This window comes from Schistocerca gregaria, chromosome 3 (assembly GCF_023897955.1).
Source record: "Schistocerca gregaria isolate iqSchGreg1 chromosome 3, iqSchGreg1.2, whole genome shotgun sequence".
Lineage (NCBI taxonomy): Eukaryota > Metazoa > Arthropoda > Insecta > Orthoptera > Acrididae > Schistocerca > Schistocerca gregaria.
Window position 1 is genome coordinate 916,702,783 of NC_064922.1, and position 16,455 is coordinate 916,719,237.

The following is a 16,455-nucleotide window of genomic DNA, read 5'->3' on the forward strand; positions in this document are numbered from 1 at the left end:
GGATATGAACGTAGCTGGAGTTTACACAAGTTAGACTCCAGTTTTGCTGAATGCGTTCTGTTAGCAGCTGATAGATGAGAAGTCTACACCGAAGTCCATAATGTGTCCGGCGAAGGGAAAAAGCAGCGCGGAGTTAGCCTAGCGGTCTAGGGCGCTGCAGTCATGGAGTGGCGGGTAGTCCAGGCGGAGGTTCGAATCCTCCCTCGGGCATGGATGTGCATGTTTGTCCTTAGGATAATTTAGGTCAAGTAGTGTGTAAGCTTAGAGACTGATGACCTTAGCAGTTAAGTCCCATAAGCTTTCACACACATTGAAAGATTTCACACACATTTTAAAGGGAAAAAGGCTGTTAGAAACAGTTGAAATAATTAAGCATTTACCTCAAACGTCATTATGGGTATGATGATAGTATCTGTGTATGTTGATGTATCTACGTTACCACTGCCGGGTTTCCTATTATCTGGTATTTCTTGAGAATAGTAGTCAGTTATTTCTGACAGTGTCAGGAATACAGTAACAAGCTTCTAAATAAACAAATTAGGAGAACAAGAAACAGCGTTTTTTAACCTTAAATGTGATTTTTCTCCAAGAAACGACGGAAGGATATGTATTTCATGTATCTTGACTTCGTAAAAGTAATCACATATTCCACAGCTCGTGTTAACTCAACAGAAAATCAGGAAAGGTAAAAAGAAGAACAAAAGGTATGTTCGTTGTTGGTGTTTTATTATTTTTTTTTAATTTTGGTGTTTGTGCTGGTCTACTCTCTTTCAAAATTAGACATTTCAGCCCAGCAGAGCAGCCTTAGCTTGGAGGTGAGCGGCGGCGGCGAGGGCACCAGGGGCGGCGTAGGCGGCTGGGGCGGCATAGGCGACATGAGCGGGGGCGGCGTACGCCACAGCGGGGGCGGCGTAAGCCCGGGCAGCGTAGGCGAGGGCGGCGCCGTTGATGACGGCGTCACGGGCCTGAGTCTGGGCGACGGCGGTCAGGTGGGCGGCCCTGGTGGCGGCGACGGCAGGGGTGTCCAGCAGGTAGCCGTCGGAGCGCACGGCGACGGGGGCGGGGCCGTAGGCGGCGTAGCCGGCGTGCACGGGGGCGGCCACCACCGCGGGGGCGGCGTAGGCCGCGGGGGCGACGACTGCGGCGGGGGCGGCGCCCAGGTAGCCGGGCTTAGCCACGGCGACGGCCAGGACGGCGCTCAGGACGATCTGAATTTCAAGAAGTATCGTAGAACGATGTTCTCATCTAATATGTACATAGATGTGCTACACAGACAAGCTTGTTGTTTGTTGTAGTAGTGAAGTAAAATAAAACAGCAGTAATACGTACCAGGGTGTTCATGGTTGTGGGAGTTGCTGCTGCTGCTGCCGCTGCCGAAATGTGCCTGGCCAGTGGTCACGGCCGCTATTTATACCGGTGAGTCCGGCAGTGTGTGCAGCGAGTGAAAGCAGCGCGCCGCCTGATTCTGACCTCGTGCCTGGATCGCCCTCGAGTGTTGTCCTTTTTGGATTCTGATTTGATCCTCGAAACCTCTCTTGGTATTTGCGATGTCGGTCGCAATATAAAGCTACATTGAGTTTACAGCGATCTTTCTGATGGCTGCATTCGTTGGCTATAGACTCCCTTTAATGGTCAAGTCGTTTTATAACTGCTGCCAATATTCACAGAATGTGAAGACTGAAATTGGTTTTGCTCGTTTCCCATATAGCCATCAAGAAACAGAATTTTCTGATAGCTTAAAAATTTATGAAATTACACTGTTGAACAGAGATATCTCTGCACAGCAAAAAAAAAAAAAAAAAAAAAAAAAAAAAAAAAAAAAAAAAAAAAAAAATCGTTCAAATGGCTCTGAGCACTATAGGACTTAGCATCTGAGGTCATTAGTCCCTAGAACCTAGAACTACTTAAACCTAAATAATCTAAGAACAGCCGGCTGGAGTGGCCGAGCGGTTCTAGGCGCTACAGTTTGGAATCGCGCGACCGCTACGGTCGCAGGTTTGAATCCTGCCTCGGACATGGATGTGTGTTATATCGTTAGGTTAGTTAGGTTTAAGTAAAGTTATAAGGGACTGATGACCTCAGATGTTAAGTCACATAGTGCTCAGAGCCATAATCTAAGGACATCACACATATCTATGCCCGAGGCAGGATTTGAACCTGCGACCGTAGCGGTCGCGAAGATTCAGACGGATCTCCTAGAACTTCTCGGCCACCTCTGCGGCTTTACATAGCAGTCTCCTACTACGAGCCTTCTATTAATACATGTTCAATGTTCCTCATTCCGTTCTGGACAAAACTCTCCCTGCCATATCATTTTAACTACGTAACATAAAGTATGATAGTATCCAACTGATCCGTTAAGTGTTTGTCTCTTAACGCTCTTAAGACCTTCTACACTCGTCACTCTTGCAAAAATAAAAGAGAGTAGAATGAAGTTTCCACTGTACTCATACCTGGAAGTAACTCTCCACATACATCAAATGATTTCAGTACAGCTGTGAAGATGAAGTACAGTTTAGAACCGTTCGAAATCTAATTTTACACTTTTATAGTCTCTGTTGATGCTGCAGTTATATGAAACCCATCACAGGACATCTGTAAACTCTAGACATGTTTTGTATTGACTTACGTTCTTTGGCGTAGTTCCTTTGGAGCGAAAAACCTTATTGGGTTTGTCGAACAAAATCATAATCCTGCATTGAATTCATATTTTGGTTTTCTGTCATTTTGGTGTACGGTAGTGCTACGCGCTTCGTGCCTACTGTTCGTATTCAAGGTGTTGTCACAAATCTTTAAAATATGCAGCTAACATGATGGTTAGTAAAATGGCTTCATCTACATCTACACATAAACATATATTATCTAAGCCACCACACGGTGTATGGCGTCGGGTACGATGTAGCACCACTTGTAATGTCGTTGCTTACTCAACTCGGAAACGGAATCAAGTGAAATCGACTGTCTGCATGCCTCTGCCCAAGTCCTATTTTTATGTTCGTGGTTTATAGGAGAGATCTACGTTGGGGGTGTTCCGTGGTGTTGAAATTAGAACACTGCGAAGATATGCAGAAGAGCGCTTAGAACTTTTCAAAATGTGGATGTGGAGGAATACTGAAGGAGTTAACTGAAAATGAAAAATTTACTTATATGGATATGGTGTCTGTGCTTTCGGACATGTCCGAAAGAAGAGACACCGTATCCACGTAAGTATAGAGGTCTGGCCAAACCGGCTATGACCTTCTTCTTGTGTGCGAATTCACACGTAGTCCCCGAACTCTTATGGCACTTGGTAAGGATGTCTTCCACGAGTAAAGAGTGTCTTGGGGTGGGACACTACGAATATAGTGTGTGGACATACAAGGTGAGCATGTGAGTCTCGCGAGAGACGTGCGGGAGATAGTCCCTGCAGTTGCACTATCCTCTGTGCCCTCGGTGGCTCAGATCGCCGACGCGGTAGCTCAGCGTGTTCGGTCAGAGGGTTAGCTGTCTTCTGTAATAAAAAAACTGAATTAATCGATCAACAACGAACTTAACCGGATGTCTTACGAAGTCCGCCCCCAGCAGATGCAAGGAACAAAACCGAACAAAAAGAGTTTTTTTTAAAAAAATTAGAAAAGATGGATAGAGCGTCTGCCATGTAAGCAGGAGATCCCGGGTTGGAGTCCCGGTCAAGGCACACATTTTCACCTGACCCCGTTGGTATACATCTATGCAAGTCAGCAAAAAATGGTTCAGATGGCTCTGAGCACTATGGGACTTAACATCTGCGGCCATCAGTCCCCTAGAACATATCTATGCCCGAGGCAGGATTCGAACCTGCGACCGTGGCAGTCCCGCGGTTCCGGACTGAGCGCCTAGAACCGCGAGACCACCGCGGCCGGCGCAAGTCAGCAGCTGAAGATATTAATATTATTCTAATTTTGAAAATGAGAAAGTAGGTTTGAGGTTTTGTTAAAACGGATAACTCACAAAAATCAAAGCTCTTTTGTTTGACAACCTGATCTGCTGGAGCTATTATAGTTGACAGTGGAATGAAAAGCTAATCGCCATATAGTGATGATGGTAAAATATATGTCGTTATTTCCTACAGCTGGTAAGTTACGTAGGTTTTCTGTGCCCTCCGAGGAACTTGATCGTGGATTACTTTTTCTGCATATCAGCTATGATAATGCTTCATACTATATTATTTTACAAAGATTATCATACTACCGGAAAGAAAAGTTAGTACATCATTTTAGAGGTTTCAGCTTCACTCACGATTTATTGCTGCAGTAGTTCTTATTGAGCACTTGAAATGATTAAATTTAAATAGCAGAAGCGGTTCTGAGGTATGCGGTATCGACCCATGCAGGAAAACCCATACTAGCAAGTGGTCTAGCCTCCACTGGCAGTAATGCAGGCACTGACTCCAGCATACAGTCGATCATACAGATGGCGAATACTGTCCTGGGATAGGTTAGGCCACTCTTGCTCGACCTGTTTACGTAGTTCTGCATGAGTTGTTGGGTGACGAGCCGCACTTCTCGTCACATCACATCAACACGTGCTCCAGAGGTCGTACTGACCACAGAAGGCGCTGCACGTCTTCTAGAGCACATGTGGTTTCACAGGCAGTGTACGGTTAAGCATTATCCTGCAGGAACAACCCATCATCTGCCTGTTGCAAGAATCGCAAAAGAACGGGGCTAACAACATTCTGCATGTACCGAAAGGTGCTTAGAGTCCTCTCCAGACACATCAAAGGTGAACGAGCGTTGTAGCTTATCGCACCCCAGTCTACAAGGGGCCAGCGTGACTTGGATGAATGTACTCTACAAGACAGCGCTCACCAGTTGTACGTCGCACACACAAATGGCCATCACTTGTGTTTAGGCAGAATCTGCTTCCATCGCTGAAGACTACGACACGCCATTCCATCTTCCAAGTGATCCTCTCACGGCATTCGTCGAACCGGGTACCTTGATCCTGTGGCGTGAGTGGAAAGCAGGCTAGAGTTGTGCGTGCCCGTAGCCTCACTGCTAATATCCGGTTCGGAACTGGTCTCGTTGAGATGTCTGATCTGACAAGCCCTCTTATCTGTGAAGTTGTAACTGTATGATCAGACACTCTCGCCCTTATAATACGACGATTCTGGTGGGCGTCGGTTCTTCGTGGCAGTCCAAAACCACGTCTAAGCGTGTGGGAATCTTCACGTGAACACTGATACCTTTATCGTTGCATGCCTGAAGCTTCAAGTCCACTTTCTGCAGCAGTTCTCCGAAAGGACCATCCCGCCACTCGGGAGACAACAGTTTGACCCCTTTCAAACTCGCTCAGTTGGCTGAAGGAAATACGAGTGCGTCTCCGTAGCATGTTTGCCTGCTTGCTTCACAGGTGTGCCCCATACTGAGAGTTCTGGCAGTAAACATTCTCTATTACACTACTGGCCATTACAATTGGTACACCACGAAGATGACGTGCTACGGAGGTGAAATGTAACCGACATGATGCTTTGATATGCAAATGATTAGCTTTTCAGAGCATTAACAGAAGGTTGGTGCCGGTGGCGACACCTACAACGGGCTGACATGAGGAAAGTTTCCAACCGATTTCTCATACACAAACAGCAGGTGACCGGCGTTGTCTGGTGAAACGTTGTTGTGATGCCTTGTGTAAGGAGGAGAAATGTGTACCATCACGTTACGACTTTGATAAAGGTCGCATTGTAGCCTATCGCGATTGCGGTTTATCGTATCGTCACATTGCTGCTCGCGTTGGTAGAGATCCAACGACTGTTAGCAGAATACGGAATCGTTCGGTTCAGGAGAGTAATACGGACCGCCGCGCTGGATCCCAACGGCCTCGTATCACTAGCAGTCGAGATGACAGGCATCTTATCCGCATGGATGTAACGGATCGTGCAGCCACGTCTCGGTCCCTGAGTCAAAAGTTGGGGACGTTTGCAAGACCACAACCATCTGCACGAACAGTTCGACTACGTTTGCAACAGCATGGACCATCAGCTCGGAGACCATGGCTATGGTTACACTTGACGCTGCTTCACAGACAGGAGTGCCTGCGATGGTGTACTCAACGACGAACCAGGGTTTACGAATGGCAAAACGTAATGTTCTCTGATGAATCCAGGTTCTGCTTACAGCATCATGATCGTCGCATCGGTGTTTGGCGACATCGCATTGATCGCACATTGGAAGCGTATATTCATCATCGCCATACTGGCGTATCACCCGGCGTGTTGGTATGGATGGATGTGTTACAACCCGAGGCTCTACCCTTCATTCGATCCCTGCGAAACCATACATTTCAGCAGGATAATGCACGACAGCATGTAGCAAGCCCTCTACAGGCCTTTCTGGATACAGAAAATGTTCGACTGCTGCCTGGGTAGCACATTTTCCAGATCTCTCACCAATTGAAAACGTCTGGTCAATGGTGGCCGAGCATCTGGCTCGTCGCAATACGCCAGTCACTACTCTCGAAGAACTGTGGTATCGTGTTGAAGCTGCATGGACAGCTGTACCTGTACACGCCATCCAAGCTCTGTTTGACTCAATACCCAGGCGTATTAAGGCCGTTATTACGGCCAGACGTGGTTGTTCTGGGTACTGGTTTGTTAGGACAAATGCACCCAAATTGCGTGAAAATGTAATCACATGTCATTTCTAGTATAATATATTTGTCCAATGAATACCCGTTTATCATCTGCATTTCTTCGTGGTGCAGCAATTTTAATGCCCAGTGTTGTAAAGGATACACTCATATGTTGCTCTTGCAGATATGCCCATATGCTATCTGTTGGTGGACGACATTGAAATGATTATCAGTACATCTGCCGTCATCGGATCAAATTGAGGTCATCTTTCGACGTTTAATATTTTTCTCCGGCAATGTCTTAACTGTTAAACTGCACAGTGGCAATACGTGTGACAGGTGCTTGCAAAACTTTGTTGCGCTTACTATCGAAGGGTAAGGGTGAAAACACATACCACCGCACAAAGGAATAGTTTCTTGTAGCTGTGCGAAATCGTGTAGTTTTTTTTTTACGCCGTTGAACGACTTGGGAACGACGTTTTACAAGTACATCTGCCAACGCTCCAGAATTAGGTTTAGAGATGCTACCTAAATATCTCTAGAATGAAATGGAAATGAATTATTTGTGTTATAAGTACATCTGTAAAGAAAGTGCTGTTATTATTATGTAAGTAGTATTAAAATATGAAGCACTAATAATGCAATAAATTATTTCATTTGGTGCATCAGATGAAACGTACAACTTAGAGAGGAAGCTCAAGTATTGGTTAAAAGTACTAATAGTTAAAAAATAAATTACTGTGGCGAGACACTGACGTTGTATAAGCCGACATTTACTTTTCATGCGACATCTTTTTCTTAGTGTGATAAGTCGGTTGTATAATATGAATAGCTGTTTGGCGTAATTGACCAGGATGCATGGATGTGTGTGATATATATATATATATATATATATATATATATATATATATATATATATATATATATATATGTGTGTGTGTATGTGTGTGTGTGTGTGTGTGCTTTTAAGTACATAGACGCCATTTAGGGACTACTTTGGGAGATGTGTGCCTTAAGCATCTTTTCTCTGCGATGTGTTACATGCTTCGGTGGAACAATACAATAATTTAGAGTAGAAATTATGTCAGTTTGCTTTGGAACTTTACTGGTTATAGGCATCATCTTACATTCATCCGTTTGAAGATATCTGCTATCCAATACATCGGCAGCCGATTGCTACAACAGCCCTTCTCTGCATCTGAAGATGCTTACCTCTCTCCCGTGTCTCCGGCCAAAGTATTCCCTTCATAATCTTCTTCTTACAGTCTCAGGTGAGGTGACTAGAGAAAGTGTCCCTACCGACATCTCTCTCTTCCCTAGAAGTCCAAGCAGTTCCTGTGCGTCAGTGAAAAAGGCTCTGCAAAACGTTTGCCACTGACTATTTGCTAGCCAGACAAATATCTTCTCTCCTATCAAAAGTCTTACTTGAACCAACAGTTTTACTACAACATATGCAGTTCTTAAACAATTATAAGTTACTCTCCCACTCCTCAGCTATGTTTTTTAATTTGGCGAATCCACTTCTTCCCATGCTGACATTTCTAACAAACTGGCGTCCTGACTTACCGATCTATGCAAATTTTTTTAAAGTTAACTAATCAGAATCCCATTTACGGCTGTTTAGAGCACAGATGTTTGTGAATTCCTAAGGGACCAAACGGCTTAGGTCATCGGTCCCTAGACTTACACACTACATAACCTAATTTAAAGTAACTTGTGCTAAGAACAACACATACACACCCAGTCCCCAGTGCACATGAAACGGTGTCAGAAAGTCTCTTTAAAAAAGAGAAAATAATTCTTGTCCACAATACAACTCCTTCGCATCTCACGGAATGGTTCTGAGCACTATGGGACCTGACTTCTGAGGTCATCTGTCCACTAGAACTTAGAACTACTTAAACCTAACTAACCTAAGGACATCACACACATCCATACCCGAGGCAGGAATCGAACATGCGACCGTAGTGGTCACGCAGCTCCAGACTGTAGTGCCTAGAACTGCTCGGCCATCCCGGCCGGCACCTCACGTAATGCCTAGATCTTTATGTGTCACTGACTTCCCCTCACACAGCGTTCTTGGACTTCATGGCGCGAAGCAAAGTTTCTTTGCAATGTGTTCTGGCCGGATGGCTCTACCTGTAAAAACTTAGAGTCTGCACAGACGCCGCTTTTCTTCACGCAATGTTATACCACTTATGTGAATGTAGGCTTGGACTCCACATTGCACAGTGCCCATTATTTGCAAAACTGCAGGAATGGTATTCTCTTATCCCCTTGCTAAACGATCCTTGGACCACTGAGCCGTGTCCCTCCTGGGCGGTCACTTCGCCTCGCCTCCTCATTCTCCCCCCTCAAAGGTGAGCTGCAACATCACGGAGGGCGGGGGGTGGGGGTTCCCGACACGATGTCACTGGCCGGGGGCCTTGTAACACCATAGCTCTAATGCTGTGCTGATTTATTTTCCTTTTTTGCTTTGGTTTAATGTTATAACATTGAATATCTGTAATTGTGTTTCAATCGATAACACAAAATTGTTTACTCCTTTCTTTGTTAAAACTTTGATGACATGGTTTGATTCTGTGCAATGTAGTATATGTGCCATTTAAATTCTTTGTCCCATTTGGAGGGAACAAAACTTACTATATACAATTGTAATTTCTATGTGAATAATTTTTTGTAGTAATGTCAATACGTGCAAATGTTCTGTTTTATTTAATGTGTTTGGTTGCTGTTATGTAAATTGCTGATCCTCACTTAGGGTTCTTAGTTGTTTAGTACATAAAAGGTGTAGTGGTTCCTCTCCGGAACGTAACTGTGTCGCGCGCGCAAATTGTGGTTGGCCTAGGTAGAAAAGGTGGAACAAGAGTCAGTCGGGGACGAGCTACCAAACTGTGCACTGCCAAGTAAAAGTTGCATACTGTGCTGGTTCCGAGAAAGGCTTTTTCTGCTACTTTCCAATGCCTCGGATGGATGGATAAAATGCTGGAATGATTCTGGAATTGGTATTCATCTTCGCCACCAAGAAGAGCCAGAGTCCAGCAATTCGGTCTGCAAATGCGCCAACCAACTTGCAGTGGCCACCACATTGCGCAATCACTGTAAAGGAGTACTATAATAACGTACAGTGAAGGATCAGCTTATTGGGCGATTTAGTGTGCACAAATATAACTTATAACAGAATTTATGTACCTACCTTCGTTTTTCCCCTGTCACAACACCTCTCATGTTTCAGGTTCCTCTCCGTGCGAACTATGATTACCGAGTGTCCTATTTTGTGGGAAAAACGAAAGTCTCAAAATTAGACAGTTAATTACATAATGTTGTTTGATCTTTGATGAGAAGGCCATATTCAGATTTACTGTGGATTTAGTAAAACTGTGGGAGGCAGTAAATGTAGTTTGGTGAAGTTTCAAAGTCGCCTTGTAAGTAGGCTGTTTAGGTTTCCTTATTGGTAACGCCACGTAGTGCTCTGTATGAAAATCACTGACTGTGCTGTGTGCAGTCTGTGGCTAGTTTGCATTGTTGTCTGCCATTGTAGTGTTGGGCAGCTGGATGTTAACAGCGCGTAGCGTTGCGCAGTTGGAGGTGAGCCGCCAGCAGTGGTGGATGTGGGGAGAGAGATGGCAGAATTTTGAGAGCGGATGGTTTGGACAGAGACAGTAAATTTGTAAGACTGTATGTCATGAACTGATATATATAATATGAATTTTGAACAATATTAAGGTAAATACATTGTTTTCTTTTCTATCAAAATCTTTCATTTGCTAACTATGCCCATCAGTAGTTAGTGCCTTCAGTAGTTTGAATCTTTTATTTAGCTGGCAGTAGTGGCGCTCGCTGTATTGAAGTAGTTCGAGTAACGAAGATTTTTGTGAGGTAAGTGATTTGTGAAAGGTATAGGTTAATGTCAGTCAGGGCCATTGTTTTGTAGGAATTATTGAAAGTCAGATTACGCTGCGCAAAAAATATTGTGTGTCAGTTTAAACACAATCATGTATAATTTTTCTAAGGGGACGTTTCAACCTATTTAATCATTTACTTGAAAGTAGAAGACTGTGGTAATAAAGACAATTTGCTGTTTCTTTTATAAATTAAAGTTCTTAAAATTGAGGCTTATAAAGCTTTGCTTAGTTAATGATCATAGTGCTACCTGTAGTAAATTTTAAAAAGTGAGTCAGTTTCTTACAAATTTGTCAACATTGTGTTTCACTGTAGTAAACGTGGAAAACTGGAATAGTAGAAAATAATATGTTCATGATTGCTAAGTGTTTGTCTCTCTTGTGTATTGGAAGTGCATATTAATAGTATAACAGGATCCACAGTTTGTCTATTGTGATAATGAGTTCATTGGACTCGCGTGTGGACAAGTATAGGTTGTGTTTGTCCGTTAAAGTTACTTACACCTACTTTCTTAAACGAAGAATGTTGATCATTGTCTTGGCTAATTAGGCTGGCGACCGTTTTGTTTCCTCTCTAAACAGTATAGCTAAGTAAAATATTATTTGTTACTGTGTAAATGTTTACGTAATTCTGACTTTCACTTCTGAAAAGCCACTTCCATTAGGTACAATACGGTCAACATAACAAAATTCCTCTCAGAGGGCAACACTGCTCTGTTGCGTTATACCATAATTACTCTAACAACAACAATAATTCTGTTTAGCAAACTGCCGCCCGCTCCGAGGTTATAGTATAGCAGTAGCAGAGGGTAGTGTTACAGCCTCTTTCTCCAGTTTGGTTCGTCAGTGGCTCGGCTAAACTACGGAGAACACTACCTACAAAACAGCCCCCGAGGAACAGAAGGAAGTCATATAAAAGTAGAGGGATTAATCTTGGCAACTATTGACATTACTTTCTAGAAGCGTTAAATATTTACCAAACGACGAAAATATAGGTGTGATAGTAATGACATCAAATCATGTATGAATAACTTACGATGTTCAATGACGGCACTTTCGTGCAGGCAACAGCATCATCAGTGAAGCACACTTATAGTGCTACTGATAGTATTGGATAAACGCCTATACTTGACGGTGACATTAAAGATCGCGTTAGGCTTTCAGGGGTAGCACGATATACTCTCATTTGTGCAGAACATTTGACGATGATACTGGTTTCTATTAGCCAAATATTGTCGCGTATGTCAGATGTTTTCGAAGACACTCCATATATCTCAGTTAGCAGTCGAAGACCTGGTGAAGTGTCTAACTCCTACCGCAGATCTGGAAAGACAGAATCCACCTGCACCTGCATCTAAAAATGCTTACAAACACAGCAAATGAAGTGACAAACCTTTTTAAAAAATTCAATGGCCTACATAAAAATATTCAATTCATCCTTGAACAAGTAGAAGACAACACCATACCTTTTCTTGAAATAAAACATTAAAACTGAATCAAAAGGTAGCTTTCAAGCTACTGGCTCTGACACCACTATACCAATCTATAGTGCCACCACTATACCAAACTCCTCAACACACCCCTCCTCCCACAAAAAGCTGCTTATAGATCAATGCTGTACAGAGCACACAAATTTCCAGTTCAACATACAGAACTAAAACAATAAATAGGAACCATAACATATACTGCAATAAACAATGGATATGACCCTTGTCTAATTAATACCATGTCACAACAGATAAAAAATAAACTGAACAAACAACATCAAACTACACTCACAACTGACAGTGCCCCAGCAGTCAAATATGCAAAAATGCCGTATCTTGGAACAGTATCTGACAAATTAGCAAGACTTTCAAAAAAACACAGAAGTAAAAATCAGCTTCAGCACCAACTACAACCTAAGTAGGAAGGTTATTAACAGTATAAACCCACCAGATACAAGTCTTGATTCATCTGGCATTTAAAAAATTACGTGCAGCCAATGTAATAAATATTATCTCGGCCAAACAGGCAGAAATTTCAGAACCCAATTCAAAGAACATTTAGACTGCAACCAGCTTGATAAATGTAACAAATCAGCAGTAGCAACTCACATTACGGACACAGGACACCCTTTGAAAATCGAAGACAACTCGAAATTTTACACAAACTAAGAAAAAGTAAAAGAATAGATATCGTGGAAGAAATGGAAATTTTCATACATAACACAAAGCATGGAGATAAGATTCTTAATGAAATAACCTGATTAAAAAACTCAAAGCTCCTCAACAGTCTTAAGCCAGTTCTAACTCAACAGATCCAAGATATGTCAATGTAAATTATTGACTACAAATCTGGCAGTACGAAGAATATCGATACAAAACCTCGATAATCTATACAGACTCAAATGCTACAGTCCACCATGTTGTGTTGTGTGTATAACATCGAAGCAATTTGTGCAGTGAATGTTGGCAAGCAGTGACAAAATACAATGTGCATTAGTGTAATGTCAATCAACAGCGCCCCCATTACACCAGTGATGCAAGTGAAGCAGCAAGACGATGAAATCTTAAGTGATCAACTGTCATATAAAAGCCTTTCACACTGTTTTCGTAACATATAACGGATGCAAATCGCTCTGCATCCTATACAGGCTGTCATATACATAATCATCCACAAGGAAAAAACCCAGCAGAAGACATTACTGATTGCGATTTCTAGCCATACACAGCCCCCCTCCTTCCCCCAAATGCCACACCAGCAGCTACAGTAAAAAACAATGGACAAAGAGTTCTAGATTAATCCAGTTTAAGACTTTATTTTTAAGTAACAGATCTCTATATGTATGTATGAATGTATGTAGAAACGCCTGAAGATGAACAAAACATGTTCGAAACGCGTTGCATTATGTTAGATTAAGGATAAAATAAAAAGCGACTGGTAGCAGAAACTTGAAATAAATAATTATCCCACACAGTCACGGTGCACAAACATAGCCATTGTGTCTGAAAAGTAAGGAAGCAAGCTGTGTTTCAAACGACTAGTTTTAGTTGAATATGTGCTGATTCATTAAGAGACCCTTCTTTACCTCGACTACATACTTTTAAAAATGATTCAAATGCCTCTGAGCACTATGCGACTTAACATCTGTGGTCATCAGTTGCCTAGAACTTAGAACTAATTAAACCTAACTAACCTAAGGACATCACACACATCCATGCCCGAGGCAGGATTCGAACCTGCGACCGTAGCAGTCCCGCGGTTCCGGACTGAGCGCCTAGAACCGCGAGACCACCGCGGCCGGCCTACATACTTTTGGAGCCCATAATATGCTCTAGGATCTTGTAACGATTATCTCTGCGTGGAGAGCCCTCACAAAGTAAGAAACCCTGCCTCTGGCCCTGCGAAGGATGCAACGGTGATTAATGACGTGTTGAAACGCCGTTGCGCTGGGCTAAGGACAGGCGCCGCTATTGTCGTGTTGGGTGAGTGGGTGTGGGGTGGGGTGGGGGGTGGAGGGCGGTGCTGCTGAGCCCTTGCAGTTGTCGGTCGCTCCACGATCCTCCACTTGCGCAACGTCCGCCGACCGCAAGCAGTGCCGGAAAGCCGCGAGGCCGTGGCCGACCCTACGTGTCCCAGGGCCAGGGGCGTCGGCGCGAGTAATCGCGTTTATGGAAGCGAGTGGCCGCTCTGCTCCAACAGCTGCGCTTTCCAAGGTGACGAGGCGTACAAGGACACACGGAGGAGTTCAAGTCGGATTATCCTGACAATATTTGTTGTTGCGTGGCAACACCAGCGCCTGGTATTCATTACTAAGGGAGTTTTAAGATGGCTCTGAGCACAATGGGGCTTAACATCTGAGGTCGTCAGTCCCCTAGAACTCAGAGCTACGTAAACCTAACTAACCTAAGGACATCACACACATCCATGCCGAAGGCAGGATTCGAATCTGCGACCGTAGCGGTCGCGTGGTACCAGACTGAAGCGCCTAGAACCGCTCGTCCACTTCGGCCGGTGAGTTTTAAGAAGATACATCTGATTTCACAAGAGTATATATTATGTGTAAACGTAGGCTTCCGCTGCAGTTGTAACAGTCAATGAAGTTCTGGGTTTGAGGCCGCTTTGTAATCTGAAAAATTCCGACGTTTCGGCGACTGTCGCAAGGCGCCTTCCTCAGGATGTATTGCTAACAGTTAGCAATACACCCTGACGAAGGCGCCTTGTAACAGTCTCCGAAACGTCGGAATTTTACAGACGACAGTGCGGCCTGAAACTCAGAAGAATTTTATTGTCACTATATATTATACTTCAATTAACTCTAAGACTTGGGGTGGATGTGATCTTACAGACGGGGATGCGATGATACTTATTTTACATTGTTAACAAAAGGTACGCCTTTTCCCTTTGTCCACGTACAACCTTATGGTACTTTTTACTACTACCTTCCTTGTTTTCTTCTTTCTTGCGCGACTTTTCTCCACATCTGTGCACGGTTAGCAAGGTCATTAACGGATATAGGATGCTTATTTTTTGTGGCGTCACCACCCGTTACCCTCCTAGACATAAGGTGCTAGTCCAACTGTTTTCGTGCAGTGTCATTCATGTTATTGTGCCGTTCGGCCCCTGTGGATGCCCCCAGGGAACGTCTCACACCAGACGAGTGTAACACCTATGTTTGAGTGGTAGAGTAATGGTGGTGTACGCGTATGTGGAGAACTTCTTTGCTCAGCAATCGCCGACATAGTGTAGCTGAGGGTGTATAAGGGGAACCAGCCCGCATTCGTCATGGCGTTCTCATTACCAGTCCAGTATTTACCTAGTCGGACGTGTAAAACCGCCTGAACACCATATCCAGTCTACTCAGCACTCAATCCCTCGTCTGCCATGCTGGTTTCTCCCGGAAGTTCCGCTCTAACACACACAGCTGTTTGTGTGGGTCGTATACTTCTTGCTATTATGTTTGGATTAAAGTTTACAAAAATTTTTCCACATAAATGGGCCCATTTATTAACGCACCACAAACAGACTTCAGACCATAGACTAAAACGCCCCATACGAGAATATCTGGTGTCACTCAGCGCTGATCCTACGTGACGGCAGATGGACGAAGTCTTCTACAATGTAGCCCTCTCCCCCGCCTCATGAAAACACACACACACACACACACACACACACACACACACACACACACACACACACACATACCGAACCATCGTTGTGGCTCCTCATTGTCACGAAATGCTCTTACAAGTAGGTTTCGGTGCAGTGTTATTCCTTGTCGTTAAAAAAAAAATAGCATGTTCTCACAATATTGGGGGAAGCTAGATCTCTAATCTCTGTAATCGTCTTTTCCTCAAAGAGAATGGGCTTCCGTCTCCACAACCAGAGTGAATTTACAATATCCTACACGTCGTATACCACCTTCCTGAAGGACGTGTAACAAATGAAACACGTATAATTAGAAACAGAAACATGGCGACAACACATACCGGACAGACACTCGAGAAAAGGCTAACTGTTGGGTGGAAAACATCTGTTGAATGCATTCTACGACCTGACCGAGCACAAAGAACGACCTATGGGTATTCTCTTAAACAACCACGTTTCCACTGCTGATACTATCGTCGAACGCTTTGAGTTAAGAGGTACTCTCGACTTAAAACTTGTACCTCAATTGTATCTGTTAAAACGGAGAATGCCTATTGTTGTTGTATTACTGATTTCTTGGTTATGAAGTACCGAGCGAGCTGACTGCTCCAGAAACCCCTACTACCGCATGAATTGGCAACTTACAACTCGCCCAAAAGTGCTAAGTTTCGATGTATAAGCTAAAATTTACTCCAATTTTGGATTTCCATTCATGTAGAAGGTACAGTATTGTGACATCGCCTGTATCGTTTCGGAACATCACCTATTTTCTGACAAACACAGGTAGCGGCGCTGGCGGTTGCAGGCACTTACGCTGACGCGGTGGCTAAGT

At 43.7% G+C, this 16,455-nt stretch overlaps 3 protein-coding genes across 3 annotated transcripts in view; 2 read left to right on the forward strand and 1 right to left on the reverse strand.

The window, feature by feature from the left end:
* The window catches only part of LOC126355515 (cuticle protein 16.5-like), a 260,085-nt gene that overhangs the window by 179,172 nt on the left and 64,458 nt on the right, over nucleotides 1–16,455 (forward strand). The gene's annotated exons all lie outside the window — the stretch shown is intronic.
* The window catches only part of LOC126355506 (cuticle protein 16.5-like), a 195,810-nt gene that overhangs the window by 160,488 nt on the left and 18,867 nt on the right, over nucleotides 1–16,455 (forward strand). The window lies entirely within an intron of this gene.
* On the reverse strand, nucleotides 708–1,410 carry LOC126355516 (cuticle protein 16.5-like). Its single transcript, XM_050005859.1, has 2 exons — nucleotides 1,330–1,410; nucleotides 708–1,208 (listed from the first exon to the last, which is right to left on the reverse strand). Exons 1-2 carry the CDS (start codon nucleotides 1,339–1,341, stop codon nucleotides 786–788), a joined length of 435 nt encoding a protein of 144 aa, XP_049861816.1. The 5' UTR covers nucleotides 1,342–1,410; the 3' UTR covers nucleotides 708–785.